The following is a 27,692-nucleotide window of genomic DNA, read 5'->3' on the forward strand; positions in this document are numbered from 1 at the left end:
ACTTAGATAATGGAAAAGAGTATATGGATGGTGCTTTTCGTTCCTATTTGGACAACCATTGAATCATACACCAGACTTCTTGTGTTGACACTTCTGCTCAGAATGGAGTGGCTGAACGCAAGAACAGACATCTCTTGGAGGTTGCTTGTTCTCTTATGTTTACTATGGCTGTTCCTCCACGCTTCTGGGGTGATGCTGTCCTTACAGCCACCTATCTTATCAATCGGCTTCCCTCTCGAGTCTTAGGTGGCCACTGTCCCTTGGACATATTGGTTGGAAAATCTACTTTTGTTGTGCCTCCAAAGGTCTTTAGCTGTGTCGTGTTTGCCAGGAATCACCATATACACGGCAAGTTTGATCCCAAAGGACTGCGGTGTGTTTTTTTGGGTTACTCAGCTACCCAGAAAGGGTATAGATGCTATCATCCTCCTACATGAAAGGTGTTTGTCACTATGGATGTCGTCTTCCGGGAGGTCTGAGACTTACTTTAAACAGCCGGTACCTCTGCAAGGGAAGATTCTAAGTGGTAAAGAGGTCCCGCTGATTGCTTCTCTGGACATTGAGATACCTATTATAGAGGATGTCTCTGTTGAACTAGAAGATGGAGTTACAAGTCAGGAACAAGAAGTGGGACAGATTGAGCATCAGCAACAGGTGCAGGGGGAGAAGAGACACCACCACCAACCCTTCACAATCGGCATCTGTTCCTGCTCCAAGTCTTGCTCCTAGTCATGTTTCTGGTAAGCCACCTCCTAATCCCAGCCTTGATTTACCCATTGCTATTTGGAAACCAAAATGGAGTTGTACACAGCATCCTATTTCCAACTTTGTGTCATACAACTCTCTAACTCCTGCTTTCCATGCTTTCGTATCTTTTTTATCCTCTGTTTCTATCCCTAACAATTGGCAGGAAGCAATAGCTGAACAGAAATGGAAGGATACGATGAATGAAGAAATGCTTGCCCTTGAGAAGAATCAGACTTGGGATTTGGTAAGTCCTCCACTAGGAAAGAAATTGGTTGGTTGTAAATGGGTCTTTGTTGTGAAGCACAAGGCTGATGGCTCAGTGGAAAGATACAAAGCAAGACTCGTAGCCAAAGGGTTTATCCAAACCCAAGGAATTAACTATCAAGAGACTTTGCTCCTGTAGCAAAGATGAATACTGTGCGGGTTATCATCTCTTGTGCTGTGAATCGAGGATGGGAACTCCAACAACTTGATGTGAAGAATGCATTCCTACATGGAGATTTGGAAAAAGATGTTTACATGGAGATACCTCCTGGCTTTACCTCTTCAGAGAGGTGTGTAAGTTAAAGAAGGCTCTTTACGGTCTGAAGCAGTCACCAAGGGCTTGGTTTGGCCGATTCCATAAGGCTATGGTTGTTTATAGGTATAAGCAGAGCAATGCTGACCATACATTGTTTGTTAAAAGGATGGGACAACAAGTGACCATTTTGGTTGTCTATGTTGATGACATATTGATCACGGGTAGTGATGCACATGAAATCCGGATGCTGAAGACATATTTGGGCACTGAATTTGAAGTAAAAAATTTGGGGAGATTAAGATATTTTCTAGAGATTGAGGTTGCCTATTCAGCTAAGGGCATATCTCTTTCCCAAAGAATATATACCCTAGATCTATTGAGTAAAACAAGGATGCTTGGGTGTAAACCAGCAGACACCCCTCTTGAGCCCAGCACACATTTGAAGAGTAAGGAAGGTGACCCAGTGGACAAGGGTAGCTATCAGAGGTTAGTTGGCCAATTGATATACCTCTCACATACTCGACCAGACATCACATTTGCTATGAGTGTTGTTATTCAATACATGCATGATCCTCACTCTCTCATTAGGAAGTAGCATACAGAATACTTTGTTACCTCAAGTCCTCTCCTGGAAAGGGAGTCTTGTACATAGTTGTCATGGCGTCGCCATGGCGTCCTGGCGCTGGGAGAGGTGGCATATCGAGCTACGCCATGGTGGATGTAAATATATCGTTCGATATGGCTTCCATGGCGACGCCATGGCGTCGCCATGGACGCCATACCACGATATGTTGGCATATCGGTCGATATTTTGACAGGTTAATCTATATTTTCAATTTTTCATACTTTCATATACACTAATGGATATTAGTTACACTTTCATGAATTAAACCATAGTGGCATAGTATATTTGTAGTAGTGTAGTACACTTTCATGTTGATTTTTGATGTTATAGGACATATATTATAGCATACTAAATGACATTAAAAATACAGAAAATAAAAAATTAAACATGGTCGACATGCTCGCCATGGCAACGCCATGGCGGGCGACATGTCGATATATCGACGTGACACCCTTCCACCGACTTGGATCGCCGTGACGCCGTGACAACTATGGTCTTGTATTCTTCACATAACCATCTTCGGATAGAAGCACACACTAATGCAGATTGAGTTGGTAGTGTTGATGATAGGAAGTCCACATCCGGATATTGCGCATTTGTTGGAGGGAACCTAACTACTTGGAGAAGCAAAAACCAAGTTGTAGCTCGATCTAGTGCTTAAGCTGAATTTCGAGCTATGGCATGGGGTATTTGTGAACTTCTCTGGCTCAAGGGGCTTCTTCAAGACTTGGGAATGAATGTTGATCTTCCAATGTGGCTCTACTGTAACAGCAAGTCAGCAATCAACATTGCTCACAACCCTGTCCAACATGATCGTACCAAACATGTTAAGATTGACCGACACTTCATCAAAGAGAAATTGGAACAGGGAACAGTTTGTATTCCGTTTAGCCAGTCTAGTGAATGGCTGGCTGATATCCTTACCAAAGGGATCGGCAATAAGTTATTTTTTCCTATTGTTATGTATGCACCAACTTGAGGGGGAGTGTTGTAATATGGGTTCATGGGTAGAATAGTCATAAGGGTATTTCTGTCCTTGGACTCATTCCAGAATGTTCTTCTCTTTATTATAAATAAAGATGGTTGTAGTCTCTCTGACTCGAGCTAGTATTCTCGGAATTCTACAGGCCTTGAGAGCACCGAGGTGAACCTTTGTGTTTGGTTGTGTCGCTAGATTCATGGCTTCTCCTTTGATCAGACGGGGCTCTGATACCAACTATCACAAACCTACTCAATTGGATGTTTGTGCGGCACTCACTAGCACACGGTGGCTATGAGTAAGCCTAAACAAGCCACAAAAAGGGAAAGGAGGGAAGCAAAGCAAAGACACAAGAATGCAAGGAAGTTAAAGCACGTTCATTAACAGAAGCAAAGCATTACAACCTAGCTCTCTAAAGGGGATCACCAGGCGAAGTGTGTAGGAGGACAATGGGCCTCAGGCCCCCATTGTAGGGGCAGGCAACCAAAGTCTACACTCCTTGACAACCTGTCACTCCCCTACAAAGTAGCTTTTATGCTCTTTAGGGATTTCCAGAAGGAGACATGACCCCCTCTAAAGAATCGTACTCATAGAAATTTAATTACAAAAATGCCATTAGACACCAACCCCCATGCCATGGTTAGCTCTTAAGCCCCACCTATGCCACAACCGTAGGCCATGCAATTATGCTAGACAAAACGGTCGTGACATCATGCCTGGTGTGCCATATGTGTCCAGGCCCCCATGTTGTGCTGTGGTTGCATGGCCCTTGCTGACTGGTGTGGCTGCCATGCAGCCCTGCTGCTCGGCCCCATGTGGCATGCTGACTGACTGTGCTGCCCAGCTGGCTGGCTATGCCACATGGCATTTTTTTTTTTTTAATGCCACTTTGTTATCAGTCACTGTGGCACATCATCTCCAGCTGTACATACCATCTGGAGCCATTTTTGCGCGACGATATGGAAATGTCTATAATTTCACCATACGGACTTGGATCAGTGCAATTTCAGTTGCGTTGGAAAGATGACTCATTGCCCTACAACTATCCAGTTCATGCCATTTTCCAATTCTGCCGTTTGGACTGCTGAATTGGCTTGGAAGATGTCCCATCTGCATGAACCTACATAATTGCCACTCAAGGCCCATGGCCACTGCACCAAATGGTACCAAACTCTACCAAACACTGCCAAATGATGCCAAATGCTACCAAGAAGGCCTGAACACTTCCATACTATCTGCTTTGCACTGTCACTGCCAGACCTCGCCAGACAATATCAAGCCACCTGAAACTGCTCTCATAACTTCACTGGACTGTTGCCAACAATGACTACACATCCATCAGCCTGTACACACTGCCAATTGGCAATAAGTCTTAACCTTCGCAACTAGTCAATTAGGAACCGATCCCACAATAGGATCACTCAGTATTAATTTCAGCAGGTTACATCATATAAATCACCAACAGAAACTAACAGTAACACCTAACAGCTAGTTGTTTCAATTGTTAGGATTCTTGACAACTTGTAACAATACTTAGGGATGAAGCCTAACCACTGGAGAGACAAACAGTATCAGTATCTTGCCTATAGCACGACAGAATGACAGAATGACAGAATGACAGAATGACAGAATGACAGAATACCAGAAAACCAAATAGTAACAGAATTAGCAACTATATATGATGCAGATATATTACCTTGGACTGACCCAAACCCAGTTGGGTATCCAGATGGAGATGAACCGGGTCCAGATTGAGTTTGGAATTTAGTAGGATTTTAGTTTTTTATGTTATTTGGGGAAATAATGTCTTTTTTTAGTTTATTTTATTCTCTTTATTTTAGAAGCTAGCTATGTAGGATATTTAGTTTCCCTATTGTTCTTAGTTTCCTAGTTAGAGAGTTCATCTTTATTTTTAGGAGTCTTTTATTTCTCTTTATATATGATGTAACTCCCCATCGTTGAATAGATTTGAAGAATGAATTGAGTTTATGGTTTGAGTAGCCTTAGGGCTGTGTGTGTGTGCATTCTTTTTCCCTCCCCCCTTCTTCTTATGCTATTTCTTCTCTCTTTACCCCCTGCAACTCTGATTTCTACCTCTTCTCCTAACCGGCCTTTTAGGCTTTGTATGGTAACGCTTCTGTATTTTTTAGTGTTTTTGGGTCCGGCACCCTTTTCTGTGTTTCTGTGTTTTTTGAGCGTTTCTGGGTCCTGAAATGCTGTATGGTGACCTAAAAAAAAGGTTTCTGAAATTTAGAAGAAACAGAAATCTGTATGGGTCGCACTTAACAGAATCGGTTCTGTTGTTTACCAAAAATTACGTAATTGCCACTTACACCAAGGAACCTTCTCGGACCTTTCTTAGAGTTAGCGGAAGTTACTTCCAACTTCTCTAGTATCCCTTTTACCTTGTTTGATTATCAACACTATATCAAACCTAACCTTATGTACTGTTGTTCAGTTTTCTTAATAATATTTCTTTTCCCCATAAAAAAAAAAGTTTACGGTTCAGGGTTCTTTCTATATTTCAAATTTACAACGGATTAAAAAGCAAGGATTAGAACTAGTTCATAATGATGATCTGGAACATAGTCTTAAACTTAAGGAGAAGAAAGGAAGCAAAATAATGATTAAACCCTAGAATCATTGATGATGAGTATGGAATAACTTAGCAAGGAAGAAACAACACGAGAAAGGGAACCAACAGAGATTATAACCCAACAATTAGATGCATTAACAAGTAAAGGAATGCTAATGCAGAAGAATATGAGGGCCTCTGTTAAATGAAATAACGGAAAATCCAGAAAGAGTACTTATAAAAACATTATTATACATCGACAGTTCAAGTAAGAGAAGATTTTGAAGAATGAGAAGCAGGTAACAGTGCAGGACTGCTACTCAGGTTCAGGTCCTTAGGCGTTTGCAAAGTACAGGTACTTGCACTAACTGAGAACGGAGTATCAACACTCCACAAGATTGAATTATACTCCACCGAAATGGAATTTGATAGGAGCCTAAAATCTGCACTCCACAAGATTGAATTCTACTTCACCCAAATGGAATTTGATAGGAACCTAAAATCTGCACTCCACAAGATTGAATTCTACTTCACCACTACAGATACAATGGATCATCAAAAATCCAATTAGTATTTCAATGGACCATCGAAAACCCTATCCTAAACTTAGCAGAAGGAAACTGCGGGGGTGAGAAGAGGAAAAACTAACAGAAATCATCGATAAATGAAACTTTAGAAGAAACCATAAACAAAATCTGACCTAATTTTGGGCTGAAGAGAACATCTCCATGAGCTTCTTGTCCAATTATAATTAAAATCTGATTATTAACTATTAGAGGGAAGTTGATATCATCTTTACTCTGCCATGAGCAGCTTTGTGGATGTAATACTGAACATCTCCAGCCACACACAGCATTCCAGCAATGATTCCTAGCGGAAGAACGGCTTCCAACCAGAAAATCCCCATTCTGCAGAACTATTGCTACTGCCAAGATAATTGGAGAAAAGGAATACGAGAAGCTGTTTTACCACTCTGTAGACTTCTTGAGTTCTTGTAGTATGAACAATACCAGAAGAAACTCGAACATGATAGGAGAGAAAGAGGGCGAGGGTGAGAGGTCAGAAGCCCAAAGTCGGCGAGGGTGAGAGAGAAGATGGAGAGGGCGAGGGCGATGGTCGTCGTTCTTGCGCAGAAGAAGTGAGAATGAGAGTGTGTTGAGGTTTTAGGGTAAAAAACCCCTATTGTTATGTTTTGATGGCAATTTCCACTTTTGCCCTCGTTAACTTAAGTGAAGCTCATGTTTCTCCGAAAAATTGTAAAAGTGTTTCTCTCAGGTGAGAAACACCAATTTGGTGTTTTGCAAATGTGTGCTAAAAGTGTGCCAAGTGCCCGGTTCGTTTAAAAAAAAACAAAAAATCGAACCAGACATACCATTCAGATTTTAGCGTGTTTCTGTTCCAAAAAAGCAAAAAAACACTAGAAACACTAAAAACACTAAAAAAGAATATTACCATACAGTGCCGAAGGATCCATCTCCTTCCCTATCCAGCTTTCTCATCTTATTCTCCTTCTTACCCCTTTCCAAACCTCTTTTCTCGTTATTGTCCTACAGTATCAACAGCAAACCCTTTTCATCCAATCTCCCTAATCTTCCCCTTTTCGTACCCTGTCAATATCTCCCATCACATTCTTCCTTCTTCCCCTCTGTGACGACATTCAAAAAAAAAAATTCTCAAAATACATAAACTCAACCCCATCTTCGTGTTCTTCCTCTTTGAACTACCCCACTGGTAGCAGCAAACAAAATAAATCAAAAGAGAGAGAAAACTTCGAACCACTGAAACCCTATCCCCTTCCCGCAGCAACACTTTACCTCTCGCATTTCTCGCCGAAACCCTACCCCAACCCATCCTTTTTTATTCCCAGTTTCCCACCCTTCTGTAGTTCCATTAAAAAAAAAAAGTGAGAGAAGAGCGAGAAGAGAAGACAGCCAGAAAAGAAGTGTACCTGGTTGCTCCTGGATTCCTGCCTCTACTCCCTCCTGGTTCCCCGCTGTGTTTTCTCCATCTCTAGGCCTCCTCACATCACCAATAGCAGCACATTCATCGCAGTCTCCATCTCTGATTCGAGAGAACCATGCTCCCAGTTGAACACGGTAACTTTTCTCTTCCCTTTCTTACGTCTGCCTTTCTAACCGACCTTGTTTTTTTCCTTTTACTGATTTACCCCTCAGTATTCTGTTTCTCTTTTTTTTTTTCACTTTGTTTCCAAGATTACCCTCCACCCTTCCTTATACACCTTATTTCTTGTGTTCCTTCTTGAACTTCGATATTATAGTTTTGCCCCTTTTAGGAACTTCTACTTATTTACAATTCTGCCATTATTGTCATAAACTTCATCTATTTACTGTTTGCCAGTAACTCTTGATTTGGGCATCCTTTTATTTGTTTGGATCCTTACCGATTCCGAATACAACCATGGCCATGGACTCCTTTGTGTTCAAGTTTAGAGTTCGATTGCCCAATGGAAAACTTGCTATGCTGTTTATTGATGAAGGGCAGGACGACAATTTCGTCTCTCGATCTGTGGTAGAGATGTTATCAAAGAACGACCAGATCATTATTCATTTTGAGGATTATGTATTTGTTGAATTCTCCATTTCTTATTATTGTGATGGTGCTCATTGTGAAGTGTTTGATTCTCCTCGGCGTGTTATTAAATTGGGTCGTGAATGGCTAGAAGAATGAAAAGGCGTCATTGATCGTGACGGAAACTTGTTTGCCCTACATGCTTTTCACATGCCCCAGACATTCATTCTTCATGGATTAATCGACAACGTTTGTTCCAAGTCAAAAGAGGCAGCACCAGTGATACAGCCCCAACCGGAACAGTCAATAGTGGCAACGGAAGATGAGCAGCTCGCGGATCAAGTAACGACGGATTCCAGTGTAGTGAAATCTATTCCACATCATGAGTTCGTTTTCCCCCCACGATTTTCCAGCCATGGATGCACCCCCAAAGCTTCAAATTTTGGATTTTCTTCAAGTTGCAGACATGGAACCTATAGCCCTCGCTTTGTGAACTTTTATTTCTACCATTCTACAAAACTCATGGGCGAGTTTTTCTCAACACCGAGGGAATTGATGCAGATACACTACCTTGGACCGACCCAAACCCAGTTGGGTATCCAGGTGGAGATGAACCGGGTCCAGATTAAGTTTGGAATTTAGTAGGATTTTAGGAATTTATGTTATTTGGGGAAATAATGTCTTTTAGTTTATTTTATTTTATTTATTTTAGAAGTTAGCTACATTGGATATTTGGTTTCCCTATTGTTCTTAGTTTCCTTAGTAGAATTAGTTTCCTAGTTAGAGAGTTAGTCTTTGTTTTTAGGAGTCTTTTATTTCTCTTTATGTATGGTGTAACTCCCCATTGTTGAATAGATTTGAAGAAGGAATTGAGTTTATGGTTTGAGTAGCCTGAGCGCTGTGTGCATGTGCACTCTTTTTCCCTCCCCCCTTCTTCTTATGCTATTTCTTCTCTCTTTACCCCTGCAACTTTGATTTCTACCTCTTCTCCTAACCGACCCTCCACCAATATTACTCTGATGGGATAGATGTCCCTATCAAGGGTAGGCCTCTTTGGTCTGAATAGCTTTTCAAAAATCAAAACTTCAGCTAAATCTGAAGGCGGATGCTGAGATACGACGGGGTTCAGAATTAGAAAGTTGGTTTCCAAAATAGCAACTACAGCATATGGCCAGATCCAGGCTTTGAATCAGGCTTAATTCACCATCAAAGGAAAGGTTATAGAAAGGTATTACAGTGTACAAATATGGGCAGGATCTGATGAACTGATCTGGAGATTCAGGGCTTGAAGATCACTGCAGGAAACCACCAACACACTGTAGCCACAAGGTATGATCTTGGATCTTCAACTAAAAATCGATGGAGGAACAGCTGGACAGTCCTTTAATAATCAACAGTAACACTAACTGAAAAAACAATGGTCTCAGTTCCTCTCAGCTGTTCAGTTATTGCAGGGTAATAAAATAGAAACAAAACTTGATTGAGGAAGAAGAAGAATTAGAAGATGGGAGGGGGGGGGGGTTATGACCAAGGCCTCTAACCTATGGCCTTGGTCAGCCTCTCACTGCCTAAGGTCTTTCACCTCATTCACACAGTCTGGTATATAAAACTCATTTCTTTCATTCAACAATTCATGTTGAGCTCTAAAGGTTCTTGCAAATATGTAGTGTTTAAAGGCAATAGCACAAAAAGAAAAGGAGTCACACGCATGGTTGGGCTGCCTTGTACAATAAGTCATTTAAATAAAGAAAGAAATAACTAGTAACTGAAATTAAAATAATATCTTGTAAATGAAATCTAATTAATATGTAGTAATAACTAAATATCAACTAAATAAAAACAGCATATAAAAGCTAGCTGTCTTTCTGATGCAGTTTGAAATTGGGTTAGTTAGGGTTACTGTAATTTTTTATTGTATCTTGTCAATAGGAATTAGTAGGAATTTGAGTTAGAGTTATTTTGTAATTTTCATTTTATTGCTACTGATGGAGTCGTAGATAGAGTTAGAATTAGAATCAAAGTCTTTCAGTTTTAGGATTCAATTAGGATTGCTTTGTTTGCTTCTACATAACAATATGTAAGCAACGATTCTCAGTTAGGTTTTTTGGAATGAAAAGTTTGTTCGAGTAGAAGCCAATAGCTGCCAAGAGCTGAGTTGTTCATCCCTGTCTGATATTTTCTCTCGTTTCAGGTATTCTCTCTCATCTTCTCTCTCCCATATCCTGTTTCTTCTTATTTCTTCTCCTACTTGCTGTTATATTTTTTTCCTCCTATTTGGGTCTTCTGAAATTACTTACAATATTCTGTTTTGGCGATACTGACCGTCTTAGAGATATGAATCGAACTATATCGATTCTTCTCTTTTCTACTTGAGATCTCATCCTCGTTGGGGCAACTTATCCTGTCCAGTTTGAGTCCCAAAGAGTATACTAGGGCTGAGAAGCATACATGTAAACAGGGCTGGTATTGAGTTACCGTCAGGGATGATCCCAGTGAATTTTATCCTGTTATTTGAACCACTATTTGGTTGATTATTGCTTGGATTTGGTGGCTTGATGGATTTATGGTCTTCACACAAAGCTTCAGACCCATAGGAGTCCATACAGAGGTGGTATTTCCCCTCAAAATCGAGTTGCTCTCCGCTGGTTCTATTGCGAGTCAGTTTCAGCCTCAGGAAGAAGAAGATGATATTTTCTTCTTATTTGCTACTAAAGACCCATTTTGCATAATTTACAGAGTACCCATCTAAATTCTGATTCTTTTGTGTTTTGTCCCCACTCTTGATATGTGATTCCAAATTTGCCCTATTTGATTAACTTTAATTATGTTTCTATCCCAAGGTCTGTTTGTAATGTAAGACTAGATTACTAGTCCCAAATAACCCCCAAAACCAACATGGTAACAAAGGGCAGAATAGAAAATTAGGGTTTCATACCAAACCAGCCATGAGAAGGCTGCCAAACTTGGATCGAATGATGCTTGTATGATGGAGAAGCGCCACTGAGATATGGAAGCAACACCAAATTAGAAGGTTAAGACCTATAGGCCAAACCAGCCAGCGGACTGGGTTGGAATTAGGATCGAGTGGCCCTCTTGTGTATCTGATTCACCCCTCCAAAGCCCTGTTGGAATAGAGCTCAAACTTCAGAGAAAGGCTGATTCGAATATTGGAGGCAGCAGAGCAGAAACAGGTCTGCCACAAGGTGGTGCAGTCCTTCTGAAGATGATCAACAGCAGCATTCAAGACTTGATTGAATAATAATTTCAGGCTTCGACAGTGATCGATTCCAGTAGTTGCAGTCACAAAACACAGCAAGGATGAAGCTCGGTTGGTGTAGAAGATGGAGAGAAGAAGAAAATAAGAAAATAGAAGGTAAAGGGGGATAAGGAGATTCGGCTCTCTCAGCCCTTCAGGGGTTTCGGCTCTCACCAGCCAGGCTCTTTGCCCTTCATCCTCACAATGGGATAAGAAACTTGCTCAAAAGAAAATATATCATTCAATAAATCTTTTTTTTTGGGGGGGGGGGGGCCCTCTCAAGGGCATTACATATTTATGGGCAGCTATGCTTTGCCTGACAAGTAAGAGAAAATTAGAAACTTGCAAGAAAAGGAAACAAACTGAAAATAGAAACTCAAGGAAATAGAAACTTAAGCCTACTTTCTAAATCTGAAATTAGAAACTAAACTAAACTCCTAAATCCCCACGCATAGACAAAATTGATCTTCTAAAAAATTCTTAACACGATCTGGTCTTGGGCCCCACAGGATCTTCTAGTAGCATTCACACCAGGGCAATATATGGGCTGTGACACTGTTCACGTGAACAGTAATGTGAACAGTGTTTTGGCCATTTTTTCTTTATATTTCACTGTATATCAGTTTACCTTCAAAAAGGGGTCCCAAATTTCAGAATAATTACAAAATGGTCACTACCCCTTTGTAATTGAATTTCTTTAAGCTTGGGTGCACCCATAGTGACCCAATTGAAAGGGTGTTTCAAAATCCAGGTCTGCATCAATTGGTATTAGAGCTGAATTTCTGGCAGTTACTAACCATGATAGTTCACATCACCAATCCCGAATTTCACAAGTTATATAAGGAACTGGCGGAGAATCAGCACTGAAGTCAAGCTTAACAAATACATGGGAGAAACTCAGTTCTCATTGAGATTCTTGCCTTTGTGAAGAGGGCCGAAAAGTGAGATGAAGTAGGACAAACCAATTTCTCAGTTTGGTGCTGTACAGATTGAAGATACACCTCAAAGACGGCAACCCAATCCTATACTCCAAGATGGTACACAACAGTTTTCAGACAGGGAATATGGCATCAAGGTTGATGTTCTAGAGTTTATTGGTGAAAGGGGACCCGAAGATTTTCTGGACTAGCTTACTAAAGTCAAGAGGATTTTCGCGTTTAAGCCTTTCCTAGATGAAAAGAAATGCGAGCTCATTCTCACTACATTTACTGGTTATGCATGTTCATGGTGGGATGATATATTACATTTGAGGCTTGTCAGACGACTAGGACCTATTACCAATTAGGAGGTTATGAAGCCAATTCTGAACGAGAAGTTTGTTCCTCCTAATTACGAGAAAGTACTATTTCACAAATTGCTTTAGCAATGCAACAAAGGATGTGTATACCTACACGATAGAATTCCACAAATTCTCTTCGAGGTGTCGACTTCAGGAGACTGACCAACGACGGTTTCTGAGATATATCGGTGAGCTGAGTAATGAGATGCGACGAGAGTTGGCTAACACTGATTTCAAGTCCATTGATGTGGCAGCTGCTTATGCGAAGACCACTGAAGGGAAATATAATTATTGGAAGAATATGCTCAAAACTCCTTCAGCTTACAGACCTCCACCATGGATTGAAGAAAAGAAGCCAGAGGTTATTATAGGCAATACTTGATTGAAGAGCATCGTGTGTCATAATTGTAGCAAGAAGGGTCACTTTGGCAACAAATTTCCCAATTAGTCTCGTCCAGTGAATGTAGCAGAATGCAACAGACAAAGAATGTTGATGATGACACAAATGATTTATACCCTTATCCTTTAGTTAATGATCCTGATGGTGACGACTTTGAAGCTCAATCTGCTAGTCTTACATCTCAAATAGACTAGTTGATAAAGCTCCCCTCCTCAAGTAGAAGGGTATTCTTCTGCACGGTGCTGGTTCTATAGATATTCATAGTCGTTGATATCAAGGCATAAACAAATTTTTGTTGAATTTGTTTGAGCACACAACTTTCCACAGAAGCAACTCTTCAAGAAGATTCATGTGCGAGGTTTTGGACCTACAGATTGAGAAGTTGTCAGTAGAGTAGCTCGAATACATCTGCAGTTTGGGCCATTAAAGTACCATTAGTCGCCCCTTTGGGGTATTGTGACCTTGGCAACGGAAGGCAGGTATTCTCTACGATGGTGCATGGAACACCATCGAGGTAAAGCAAAGAGGTCATACATACTTGATGTTGCTACATGTGCTATCAGACATGCCTTGACAGCGACAATCTCCTCCTCCAGTTATGGATCACTCTCTCTTCCCTACTCATGTAGTTGCAATTCGATCGTCTTCTCTGAGATACGTGCCACCCCAGCGTCGAGATGATTACAATGGTATCTTGGGTTCGCAACTTAACCCGGTGGAGTCGAGCTCTTTTAAAACCGAGAGCGTTGATGCAATTAGAAGTTGGGTTAATTAGGATTACTGTAATTTTTATTTTATTTTACTGTAAGGGCGGACCTTGGCACAACGATAAGGTTGCTCCATTGTGACCTAGTGGTTGCAGACTCATGGGTTTGAGTCAATAAACAACCTCTCTGCGAAGAGGGGGTAAGGTTGCGTTCATTATGACCTTCCCTATTCCCCGCAGTGGCGGGACCTTTGTGCTCTGGGTACGCCCTTGTCGATAGGAATTAATAGGAAGTTGAGTTTGAGTTATGTTGTAATTTTCCTTTTATTGCTGCTGATGGAGTCGTAGATAGAGTTAGAATTCGAACCAAAGTCTGTTTCAGTTTGAGGATTCGATTAGGACTGCTTTGTTTGCTTATATATAACTGTATGTAAGCAAGGATTCTCAGTTAGGTTTTTTTGGAATGAAAAGTTAGTTTGAGTAGAAGCCGATGGCTGCCAATAGCTATGTTGCTCATCTCTCTGATATTCTCTCTCCCGTATCCTGTTTCTTCTTAATTCTTTTCCCACTGGCTGTTGTCCCCTTTTCTTCCTATTCAGTTCTTTTGAAATTACTTGCCATATTCCATTTTAGTGATACTGACCGTCTTATAGATCTGAATCAAACTATATTGATTATTCTCTTTTCTACTTGAGATCTCATGTGTTAATTATACTCGTAGGGTCGACCTATCCTGTCCAGTTAGTCCCAAAGAACATCATAGGGTGATAGGGATAAGAAGCATACCTGTAAACAGATCTGGTATTGAGTTACCATCAGGGGTGATCCCAGTGAATTTTATCCTGTTATTTGAACCCATATTTAGTTGATTATTTCTTGGATCTGGTAGCTCGATGGATTTATGACCTTCATACAAAGCTTCAGACCCATAAGAGTCCATATGGATGTGCTATTTCCCCTCGAAATCAAGTTGCTGTTCGCTGGTTATATCATGAGTCAGTTTTAGACTAAGAAGAAGATATTTTCTTCTTATTTGCTACTAAAAAAAAAAACCCCATATTGCATAATTTACAGAATACCTCTCTAAATTCTGATTCTTTTGTGTTTTGTTCCCACTCTTGATATGTGATTCCAGATTAGCTTTATTTCACCAACTTTAATTACGTTTCCATCCCAAGGTCTGCTTGCCTTCAAAAGGGGGTCCCAAATTTCAGAATAATTACAAAATTGCCACTACCTCTTTGTGATTGGATTTTTTTAATCTTGGGTGGGCCCATAATGACCCAATTGAAGGGTTTCAAAACCTGGGTCTGCATCACCTCCCCCATGCAAGAGCTGTTAAAACATAATAATGGGCCTCAATCTGGCCCACGAAAGTGGACCAAGGGCTGACTGCATTCTGTTTTTGGTCCTTTTCTTGTTCATGATTCGATCTACATCATACCCACCTTGTGTACTTTTGTCTTTAGTGCAGGTGGGTGAACATGTGTCATTTGACCTCAGTGTGCTTCCTTACTAATAACATGTTTGTTTCTTATTTCTGCTGTAATTCCAGGTTATGACAACAGGTTTGGTGAATGGGATGAATATCCTCACTATGTTAATGCAGAAGGCTTGGAAATTAGATCTTCTGTAAGTAAATTTACTTAATGTTGCATTTCTGTATTATTCATTCATTGTTGCATCTCACCAAAGATTTATTTTTCCATTTGATATTGTTAAGGGCGTCTACAGCGAAAGTCCATCCCTTGTATTCCATACTGGTTTTGGGTGCAATCCTCAGATGCCATATGGGCCATATTCTCCGGTGACAACTCCTCTTCCATCTGCTAGGGGAGATGGCCAGCTATACTCTCCACAGCAATTTCCATTTGCAGGTCAGCCTTATTACCAGCAACCAGTTCCTCCTAGTATGCCATATATTTCCTCACCAACTCCAGTTTCACAAGCGGAGCTGACAATGCCTGTTAGCATAGATCAACAAGGGGATGGGATGCTTTTTGGGCCTAGACCTGGTTATCCTCCTCCATTCAGTTCTTTCGGTATTGGAAACAATTTTGATGGAAATTCTGGTAGGGGCAGTTTCTATGATTTGCGGCAAGGGTACGAGGGGTTTGGATCTGGTGCACCCTGGTCAGATTGGTCAAAACCCATGGATGGGCAGAGGTCTTTGTCACCATTGTCATCTCCAGCAGCTTCTCCACAGCCATTTGGATCATTTGGGCACAACATTGGAATGGTGATTTTTTCTTACCTATTAACCTTTAGGTTAATTTGAATTCATTATGATATTTTGGAACTTCAAATTCATTATGATCATTGGGGATCCTTAAAATAGTGCTTCTTCTGGAAATATCAAATACGGTTTATTCGTATCTTCAGCTGGGCAAGGTGGCAGGATGGGTTTGGGGTCCAATAATTGAAAAAGCATGCTGATTTGAGATTTTCTCTTAGATGAATGATTTGTTAATTGTTGGTGCTTTTTTTGTAAAATTCCCCTGTATACCTCCACTTTTAATTTCTTTAAGCACCATGAAAGAACTGTAGACAGAAGGGTGTTCCTCCCCCATATCATTAATCAATAAAAATCTCACACATTTTTTAATGAACTATCCTGCATATGGAATGGGCCATAAAATGGCCAAATATGGAGTGGATTCAGCTAGATCCATATTTGAATCCATCTAGTTCTATCAGATATCCAATTAAAACTCTCTCTCTCTCTCTCTTTCTAAGGTAGGGAGGGGGTGATGTTTTGTTTTTGGAGTTTAGTGGGAATTGCTTTTTGTTGAGGAAAGGGGTGATATTATTTGTGGATTTATGCATTGCATTAATAATCTTGTAGTTCCATGATAGCTGGCAGTTTGTACTGAGTCATCTTACAGGTTAACTGTTGAAGCGTATATGATGAATCCCAATAAAAACTTGTTATCAGCTAGTCCTACATAGAAATTGGTCAATCTGTTTTCACCCTTACCATTTATGCATCGACAGGGATTAAATAGTGTTACTTTTTAACTTGCTCTCATTATTTTCAGGCTTCTCAACAGCAAAGACCAATATATGGGTTTGGATCTGGTTCCAGCTCATATACCAGAGGGTATCCTAATGGTGGAATTTATCAAGGATCTAGTTTTGGGAGTGGATCCCTTTCCAGTTTGGGTACAAACACCCGGAGCTGGATGGTAATGGAGAAGGGCAGACGAAGAGGAAGGGGAACTGGATCCTTGTGTCTTTGTAATGGAACAATTGATATCTTTAATGAGCAGAACCGAGGACCAAGGGCTTCAAAGTCAAAGGGCCAGATCACTGCTGAGCACGGTTCTTCTGTTGATAGTGGCAAGAGCAGCATATCTAAAGTTGTCACCCATAGTGAGTCATACAACGGTCCTGATTTTGTAACAGAATACAACGATGCCAAGTTCTTCATTATCAAATCCTACAGTGAAGATAATGTCCACAAGAGCATTAAATATGGTGTCTGGGCCAGCACACCAAATGGTAACAGAAAACTTGATGCTGCTTATCGTGAAGCTAAGGAGAGAAAAGCTACCTGCCCTGTCTTTCTGTTATTTTCAGTAAGTTAACCTCCAAAACCTGTTTTCTCTATTCTTTTTAATTAGTTTACTTTAAATTCAATTGTTTGAAAGACTGAAATTGATATGAAATTGGTGCCCTAACTCCCTAACAAATGGAATAACTAGGCAGCTAGAATTGACTACTACTCACAGGAAAGAGGGAAATAGAAGTAGCATTATCAGTAGTGTAATAGGAATAATATGGTTAAGAAATGGGTAAGTTCTACTCAAGAGGTGATCCAGCTCATTATGTTGAGAACTTCTACATGGGCCACTATTTTGGATGCTTTTTGTGGGGCATTCATTGATTACTTCTTGAGACATTGGGGTCAAGTAGCTTTCTTGCAGTTTGACCAGGGTGTAGGTTGGCACATATGGATTCTTCCTTGTGACAATGCTAAGCTTAATATTGGTGGTAGCTTTGTGGGAAATCCTCGCCCTACTGGTAATGCAATGCTAATCTCGAACCAGTGAAGTCCAGTGGGAGATCACATCGCTGGTATAAGGATAACTTTTATGCATGATGAAATTCAGGTCAAATGGTTTATATGTCAAGGAGAATAAGTCTGTTAAATATTTTGTTGTTCTAATGGTCAGATTTGAAGATCTGGTGTAGTCTTAAAAATAGCAAGTCACCAAAAGAGATCTGACGCAAGTCAAGAATGATTTGGCTTGTGTCGATATGACCACAGCCGCTCTATTTATAATAGAAGACAAAACAATACTAGAATGTTTCAAGAACAGATAATAGCAACTATACCCTTTGTACCCATGTTACACCCATATCGCAACACTCCACCTCAAGTTGGTGCATAGATATCTCACATGCCCAATTTGCACACGATGGGGTGAAACAACTTACTACTCAGACCTTTAGTAAAAACATCAGCTAACTGTTCTCCTGAATTAACAAAAGGAACACAAACCACTCCTTGGTCCAGTTTTTCTTTAATGAAATGAGGATCAATCTCCACATTTCTCGTCCCTCGTCCGGTCATGCTGAACAGGGTTGTATGCAATGCTAATGGCCGACTTACTATCACAGTGCAGCATCATAGGCAGTGGTACTGACACACCCAAATCCCGTAGGAGACTGCAACCATAGCAACTCACAAATATCATGCGCCATAGCCCAAAATTCAGCTTCAACACTGGATCTTGCAACAACAGCCTATTTCTTGTTTCTCCAAGTGACTAGGTTTTTGCCCATAAATGTACAATAACCGGATGTAGAGCTGCGATCATCAAGAGAACCTGCCCAATTAGCATCGATGAAAGATTCACTGCTCAGATGATTATAAGGAGAGAACATAACCCCTTCTCCTGGAGCAGGCTTCATTTAACGAAGAATATAGATGACAGCATCCAAGTGAGTAGAATTAGGGTCATGCATTTAGTGACTGACTAAACTCACAGCATAGGCAATGTCAGGCCGAGTATGTCAAAGATATATCAGTTTACCAACCAACCTCTGATTCCTGCCTTTGTCAACTGGTTCACCATCCTTCCTCTTGAGATGGACAATAGCTTCAATAGGAGTATGATGCAGAATCAAGGGTGTACTTATGAGGCTGCTACCAGTTGATGTAGATCAGCCCAACCTTAATGGGCTAGAGCTATTGATCCCTAATGGGTTAGGACTATTGATGTGGATCACAACCAACATCATAGGCCCAAGTTTTATTACTCCTATTGGGCTTGGCCTAGGCCCAAAACTAAGGCCCATCCCATGCAAATTGGGTTTGGTCAATCTATGTTGTTATATTGTAAAACCATGTGTTATGTGTGGGTGGTAGGTGGATAGTTGGTAGTAAGAAGTTAATAGTTGTTAGTATAAGTCAATGTTTGGTAGGAGGTGTCCTATTTTTAAGAACTAGGTAGGCAAGTTAGGTTTGGTATCCTTTTCTTGGTAGCTTTTGCTTCTATTTATGTGTAAGGCTGTTTTCAGCAAAATGAACATTTTTTTATCAATGAAAATTTAAGAAAATTCTGTTTCAGCTCTGATACCAATTAATGTAGTCCTAGATAGATGATAAGTTTACTAGGAACCATGTACTTCAGGATCATATAAACTACTGGTTTGGAGGGGCAGATTTGAGGAATGTTGTCAAAACTAAGGATAGGCTTAGGGTATTGGGGTTGAATTTTATAGGGTAAAGCTGGGCAGGTCTACGGGGTTATTATGAGCTAGGTTTAGTTGGGTTTGAATGAGTTTGTAAATCTGCTGGTTTGGATGGCTGAAAAGGGTCTAGGCAGATTTTGGGTTTCTTTGGGTTTTAATAAAGAGGAGGGGATGTTGGGATTTGAGGTAGTAATGGGGGCAGAACCTAGGGTCGAGTGAAAGGGGTGTTGAGAAGAAGCTATGGTCCAAGTATGGTGGGTTTCTAATGGAGAAATGAAGCTGGAAATGAAATTACAGCAAGTGATAAACACTAACTGATTTGAGGATCCTCAAAGGCAGCAGCAGTTTGAAAATGTAGAAGAGTCTCCCGATCATAACAGATGCAAGGAGTGAAGAAGAAGACCTCCCGATATTAACAGATGCAAGGAGTCGATTGGTAATCCCCCAATCCCTTCACCTTGATGTTACTCACAAGCAAGGTATAAAATTTCGCGATATATCGGTATCTCGGGCCTACCGAGATATCCGAAATATGTCAAAATTTCGCTGAAATATTGCATTTTTTCTGCAATATTTCGGCAGTCCATCTCGGTGGGTTTTTGGCCATATCTAGGCCTGATACTTCATGGACACCCTTATTTAAGCTAAATAAACACATTTAAACCTTCATATTGCGAAAAAATGAACTCAAAGTGGTTTTTAGGGCTTGCACCCTTGATTGACAATATACGGTCGCTGACCCTAATGTATAAATAGTTAAATACACATTGATTAGGCAGTCAAAGACATAAAAGAAATTTAAACAAACTAATTAAAACTCATAAGAAGTGATAAATCCTTGGAGGATGAGCTTGGATGAAGCTCCGACGTGTTTCCGGCAACAATCCGTCGAAAATGAAGAAGAACAATGCTTGGATCCAAGTTGGAAGAGTGGAAGAAAGCAAAAACAGAAGCAAAATAGAGTTATGGTGGTCTCTGCAAGTCTCGGTCGAAATTTCGATCAAGACTTGCGAGATATGGTATTTATAGCATGGGTCACTTGACCCTTTAAGTGGCATATACCATATTTCGGCGATATTTCGGTGGCATACCGAAATGTTCCGAAATGTCCCGAAATATCATCGAAATATGTATTTTTTTCGTTTCGTTTTCACATTTCGTCTCGGCACTACCGAAATTTCTGAAATTCACCAATATATCAGCGAAATTTCACGAAATTTTGTTCCATGCTCACAAGGCAACCTTGATGTTACTCACAAGGTCCACAAGGTATGCTCTCAAAGGAGCTCAACAACAGCGGCAACAATGGCTGTAGAGCTGAAACAGAATTTTTTTAAACTTTCATTGATCAAAAAATGTTCATTTGGCTGAAAACAGCCTTGCACATAAACAGAAGCAAAAGCTTCCAAGAAAAGGACACCACACCTAATTTCCCTACTAAATTCTTGAAAATAAGACACCTCCTACCAAACATTGACTTATACTAACAACTATTGACTTATTACCACCAATTATTGACTTTTTACTACCAACTATTGACTTATTACTACCAACTATCCACCTACCACCCAGGCACCCACACATAACACATGGTCTTACAATATAAAAACATAGATTGACCAAACCTAATTTGCATGGGCTGGGCCTAGGCCAAGCCCAATAGGACTAATAAAACTTAGGCCTATGATGTTGGTTCTGATCCACATCAATAGTCCTAGCCATAGTACTAAATCTCGTTTCGTTTCGGTGTTTCGGTCTTACCAAAATTTCCAAGATACCGAAATGTCGACTTCATCGAAATATGGTATTTTTTCTGTGGGTGTAAAATGCCAAAAATGACCGATATTTCTGAAATTTTCGAAATTAGATGACCGAAATTACCGAGATTTCCAAAATTTCAGAAACGAGAAGACCGAAATTTTCGACAAAATATTCGAAATATTGCATTTTTCAATTTAATGTTGCATTTAGTTTCGACTTGACCGGGATACTCGAAATTCTCAAAATCTTGACCGAAACGAAACGAGTTTTAGTACTATGGTCCTAGCCCATTAAGGTTGGGCTAATCTACATCAACTGGCAGCAGCCTCCTCCTTTTTCCTTGAGTACACCCTTGGTTCTGCATCACACGCACACGATAAGGAGAAAGAGAGTTGTATGAAACAACATGAGATATAGGGTGTTGAGTACATGCTCTTGTCCCTCTTCGAATTGCAATCGGTAAATCATGGAAAGGATCATCAATACTATAAGGAAGAATATTGCCAAATGAAGTAAGACCTGGATCAGGGGATGACGTTTGATTAGGTAGAGTTGGCACACTGGTGGTGGTCTCAACTTGTTGTTTCTGAGAATAGACCCGCAAAGCTGGTTGGTTCTGGAGTTGTGTCGTTGGTCAGTCCTCTTCCCTTGTCTCCCTGCTGAACAGTAATGTCCTCCTTCTCAACTAAGGACTCATCCAAGGGGTTGCTGTCAAGAGGAATCGGTGGAGGCACTGGCACTGGCAAAGGTACATCTTCACCAAGTACATCAGACTCCCCCTGAAGAGGTGCCGAAGAGGAGTAATAGGCCAGAGACTCGTGAAGTATCACATCATAGTAAGTAGTAATCAACACACGCTGAGTGGGTGGACATAGCACTTATAGCCCTTTTGAATAGCCAAGTAACCAATGAAAATGCACTTGAGACCCTAGGGGTCGAGTTTACCAGGTAGACGATGATTGCGAGCAAAGCAAACACAGCCAAATACTTTAGGAGGAAAAATAACAGAGGCAGAACTTTGGAGAGCATCAAGAGGGAGCGAAAGAGAAGGGTTTGTGCTAGGGTACTGTGGATCGGCTCTGATACCATGACGCAAGTCTAGAATGATTTGGCTTGTGTCGATATGACCATAGCCGCTCTTTATTTATAATGGAAGACAAAATAATACTAGAATGTTCCAAACAAATAATACCAACTGTTCCCATGTTACACCCATATCACAAGAAGATCATATTTAGTAACTAACAGAAAATAGGAAGTAGGAACCAGATTAGAAGAAACCAAAGGGTTGCCAAAATAGTAAATGAAAATAGAAACTCAGATTTAGTACTACAGAAAAACAGCAAGTAGTGTGAGAAATAGCAATTGAAACCAAAATAAAAAGTGGGGAATGAAATTAGTAACTAGGAAACAAAGTAAGAAGAGTATGGCAATAGAAAGTAGAAACTAGAAAAAAATAAGAAGAATATAGAAGGAAGGTTATGTTAGGGCTCTCACTTGACTGTGGAGAAGGAATTCCACCAAGGTTTCCCTACTGCATCCCACAGTAGAGTAGTTCTAGTTCTGAATCCCATAGAACCATGCTCTTTCTCTCACAGAACTCACACAAGCTCATGGCTAATAATTTTTTCTCAAATCGTTGGGGTGGGTATGATCCCCTCCTCTTTATTTATGTCTTCAATGAAATAAGCAAAATAGGAAACCCATATGTATGGTAGGGATAATCCCCTACAACTTATGTCTTCCACAAAGTACAAACTCTTCTAGAACAATCTGCCAGGGTCTATTTGCCAGATTGACCCAACCTCCTTCCAGTTGGCTCAACTGGCTCATCTTCTAGATCAGATCTTAAGCATTGTTTTGCAGTTAATGAAAAAGGCATATGTCATTTGTGACCATGCCAGACTCTTGTAACTACTCAACTTGTTCATATTTTGACTCTAACCCACTTACTGCCAAATTCCCAAATCAAGTTCTGTTATAACTTACAAGCGTTATCTAAAACAGTGTTTCACATTTCTCAACCATGAGTTCACGAGTACAAAACAAAATAAATAAAAGAATCAGTGACATAGATTGACTGAAATTCAAGTGAGTACCAATGATCAAAACATAAAACATCAAACTCCATGTATGCTTCATAATGGTTCTGCCTGTGCCAAGTACAGACTCATTAGCTAGTTTTACTTGCACCATAAAGTGATAAGTGGAGAGGTTACAGTATTTGTTACACACTTTTAAAAGGAGTTGTGCATGGTTTGTCCAGGTTAACAGAAACTCTAAACATCTGAAAGAATTTCATGTTGAGTAAATGAAAACAAAATGAGTGCATCAAAAGCAAGCATTAAGAGATTATATACAAAGTTAAGTGTAAAAAGTAGGGAATCTTTTCTCAGATTATCTACAACTCAGATACCCTTACCGTTAGCGATTACTGATTAACCAAACTAGAAGCTAAAGTTATGTAGAGCACAGAATGAATTTGGGGAAAATTCCCTACAAAACAAAAAATCACTATTCGTCATGGCTCTGATACCATGTGACAAAACCTAGCCTAACAAACCAGGTACCTAGAGAAAGAAGAAGAGAACCAAGAGAGAAAAAGAGAGAGAGGATGTGCTGCACGATAGACTCAGCTTGTCTACTGTGGTGATGCTATGTTCTATTTATAAGAAAGTAAACAGACTCTTAGTAGAAATTCTACTAAGACTCAAGTACAGTTACAACAGGAATCAAAATAAAATAAGACCTAACTTAGACTTCACCTAAGACTCAACTAACTCATAATACGATAGGGACCATCCCCCTTATCGCGATAGCCACTAACCAACTAATGTGCAGTACATATCTTAGCAGCATCAATTCTCCCCATCTTGAAAAAATTCGTCCATGAGTTTTGTAGTGATGCCAAATCAGACCCGCACGATCATCCTCCAATCTGAGTATAATTCAGCAACCCTTGATATTGTCCCGTCAACATAGTGGTTCTGTTGTCCCTCCATAGCACTGATACCAAATAATGCAATGCTAATCACAAACCAGTGAAGTCCAGTGGGAGATCAGTTTGTGAGAGGATCGCAGATATAGGGACGACTTATATGATGAAATTCTGGTTTAATGGTCTATTTGTCAAGGAGAACAAGTCTGTAAGGTCTTATGTTGATCTAATGGTCAGATTTGAAGATATGGGGTAGTGTCAAAAGTAGGAAGTCACCAAAAGCGAGACCATATTTAGTAGCTAACAAAAAAAATATTAAGCAGTAACCGGATTTGAAGAAATCAAAGGGTTACCAAAATAGTAAGTTATTGAAAATAGAAACTAAGATTAATAACTACAGAAAAACAGTACTAGTACGAGAAATAGCAAATGAAAGCAAAATAGAAAGTGAGGAATGAAATTAGTAACTAAGGAAACAAAGTAAGAAAAGAGTATAGGAATAGAAACTAGAAGAAAATAAAAAGAAGATGGAAAGAAGGATATGTTGGCCCTCTCACCTAACTGTGGAAATGGAATTCCACCATCTCCAACCTTGGCATTCCACCAAGGTTTCCCTACTGCATCCCACAGTAACCATGCTATGTTTCTCACAGACCTCACACAAGCTCATAGTTAATCTTTCCTCAAATCATTGGGGGTGGCTATGATCCCCTCTTCTTTATTTATAACTTCAATCAAATAAGCAAAATAGGAAACCCCTATGAATGGTGGGGAGAATCCCTTAGTACTTAAGTCTTCTACAAAATAGAAACTCTTCTAGAACTTAACATAATAGAAACTATAGCTGGATTGTAAAATATTTATCTAATCCTTCTAGAAACACAACTAGAATAAAGAATACAATTTACTACAATTGAAACTAACACACTACTAGAATAAGGAATACAATTTACTACAATATAAACTAACACACTTCTAGAATAAAGAATACAATTTAATACAATAGAAACTAACACTAATCCCATATAGGCCTTAACTCCCTAGCATTTGGGTTTATAGAATTGGCCTATTACAACAGAAAACCCAAAAATAGTCAGCCCATGACTCAAATAGCCCATTGGGCACTCAAAATTAAGCATATTGGTCCATTGTAGGCCCAGTTTGACCTAACCGATGGCCTGGTTTGCTGCTGACCTTCTTCTGAACAGCATCAGCTGGCATGAGTGGTGACTTAGGGCCCATAATGGTACTCTGCTGGCCTTCACTGGCCCTGTTGGTAGAAGTGATTCTGCAATGGCTGAGAGTAAAGCAGTGGTAACCGCTGGCACCCCTGACCCTGAAATCCACCAGACTGTTCTTGCGCCTCGATTAGCTGGTTTCTGTAGTGGGCTGGGTGAGCGAGAAGGAGTTTATAATCATTCGTTTGATTCATTTCCAACTCAAAGAAAGCCTTGTAGAAAACAAAAAGTCCCACCATTGAACGAAGAATATGCGATCGAGGATCAGATAGCGGTTGTTCGTTCCATGCCTAGCAAGCAAAAATTGCTATTGCAAATGGATGGCTTGAAACCTTGGTTGAAGGTGATTCTAGGATGGTGATCAGTTAGCTTCTAGGCCTTGCTGGTGGTCCTTGGAGGTATCAGTATCCCATAAGGAAGGCTAGGTTCCTTTTGTGCTACTGGTTGTTCTTTTTCATGGAGGCTACCATTCAGAGCTCTATTGCAGATGAACTGGCTAGAAGGGGAGCCAATAGGCACTCCTTTTGCTCAAGGCTTTAGTTGTCAAGGTGCCGCCTAGGCATTCAGGCGCTTTGGTCGACTTGGGCGCCTTGGACTCCTTGGTCGTCTACTTGGTGTCGCCTTGATTTTTTGCCCTCTCCACCGCCTTGAATCGCCTAACCGCCTTGACAACTATGGCTTTACCCTGTTGTGTAATCTTTTTTGGGTTTTCCTCTTTGGCATTTGTCTCGTTATTGTTATGTGGATTATGTCATGTACTCTTTTCCTTTCCTAGTAACATAATCTTTTGGTGATTTATAAAAGAAGAGGTTAAGAAATGATAAAAGTGGGTTATGTACCATGAATAACGTATTGAAACCTGGATCTGTGTTTGCTCAGGCCAGTGCGTCAGTTTTCTCAGTGCTGAATGACATCTGTGCTAATCTGGTTTGTTTAGGTCATCTGCAGTTGCGGCAGTATAGTTGATTGGTTCACTAGTGCATTCACTTACTGTTCCCAGTTTTATGGTTTTTATGCATATCCTGGGAAGGATTAGAATGGACCTCATGAATGTGTCTGGCACAAATTTGCAACAAACAGGATCAAGAGATACAGTGCTTCCTGATAATTTTCTACCATGCTTTGCTTGCAAATCAGCTATTGCTTTTGTTGCCTTTATGTGGGGGAATTTTGACCATCCATCATTCCATCCCTAATCAACCCCTTCTGTAGCTGGACTAGCCTTTATGGTACAAGTTATTTCTGTCTATTTTTAAATACATATTTCATTATCAGATATTTTGTCTACCTGCAAAGAACTTGAGGGCATGGTTCGAGAACTTGGTTTCGGTACTGGTTCCGCCCAGCCAAAAAACCAAGTTGGGCCGAGATCTTGGTGAGTTGGTGCACCTTTTTTTTGAACTCGTATTATGGTTTCGGTGGGTTTTTTGACCTGGTTAGGTCATGAAACTTGGTATACAGCCTATTTTGGGTTATTTAAACACAATGGCATTATCAGATTTTCCAAAATCAAAGTCCAAATAGGAGTTTGACTTGGTGGGAAACCAGGACAGACAGTTATTTATGCCAGGTTCCAGGACAAGCACTTATTTCCAACAAAACTTTCAAACAAATCTAAGATTGCTTAAATCTAATTTATATTGAAGGAATTATGTTTCGGTCAAACCTAATTTGGTGTGCGCGAATGCTGTCAAAATTGCTCTGAATAAAAAAAAATTGACATCAATGAATATTTTACCGCACTTTTGGTTTTTTGCAATGTTTATATTAAGATTTATGGAGTTTTTAGATTTGAGAAGAAACCCAATATTTAAAAGTTGAAAAATTGCATCTACCGCAGAAAATCCAGTTTTTGTTCTTGAATTGGGAAGGTTGACTTTTTATCCTTTTGGAATTTGATTCTTTAACTATTTTTATTGGATTCAAATAGGGGGTATTTGATTATTTATGAAAAATATCTTAAGTAAACATTTACTTAAATGACATTAGGCATAAATAAGTGTCTGCCCTAGTTTCTGGCATAAATAAGTGTCTGTATACCAAGGTTTCCCACCGAGATGACCGAGACCATCGAGATCTCGGCGAGACAATACAATTTTCTTATTTCGCCTAACATCTTGTCTCAATTTTTAAAAAAACCAAGATATTACCTAGATCTCGGCGAGTTCTTTTTCCATGCTTGAGGGGCAGCCTATGAAGACTTGAATATTTTGGAGGCAAGCAGTGTTTGTCAATTTTCTTGATATTTGGGTGATGCCAAAACAAAAGAGAAGTTCTGGATTAAACAATTGCTTAGGTGATGTTAATAAAATTTATTTATTTATTTTTCGAGTAAGCTAGAATAAGTAGCATTTACAGAATTTGATATTTGGTTTTTGTTTATCTTGAAGAGTAATCAGAAACTTCCTGCAATGCCTACTAATTATTGGGGTTAAATGA

At 40.0% G+C, this 27,692-nt stretch overlaps 1 protein-coding gene across 2 annotated transcripts in view; it reads left to right on the forward strand.

Annotated features, from left to right (window-relative positions):
• The window catches only part of LOC122662136 (YTH domain-containing protein ECT4-like), a 44,392-nt gene that overhangs the window by 13,504 nt on the left and 3,196 nt on the right, over positions 1–27,692 (forward strand). For both annotated transcript variants that reach the window (XM_043857700.1, XM_043857701.1), the window contains exons 4-6: positions 15,172–15,248; positions 15,340–15,855; positions 16,655–17,194. In XM_043857700.1, coding sequence (XP_043713635.1) covers positions 15,172–15,248; positions 15,340–15,855; positions 16,655–17,194 — 1,133 coding nt within the window. The remainder of the gene's footprint in view (positions 1–15,171; positions 15,249–15,339; positions 15,856–16,654; positions 17,195–27,692) is intronic.

Source organism: Telopea speciosissima, chromosome 5 (assembly GCF_018873765.1).
Source record: "Telopea speciosissima isolate NSW1024214 ecotype Mountain lineage chromosome 5, Tspe_v1, whole genome shotgun sequence".
In the NCBI taxonomy this organism is placed as follows: domain Eukaryota; kingdom Viridiplantae; phylum Streptophyta; class Magnoliopsida; order Proteales; family Proteaceae; genus Telopea; species Telopea speciosissima.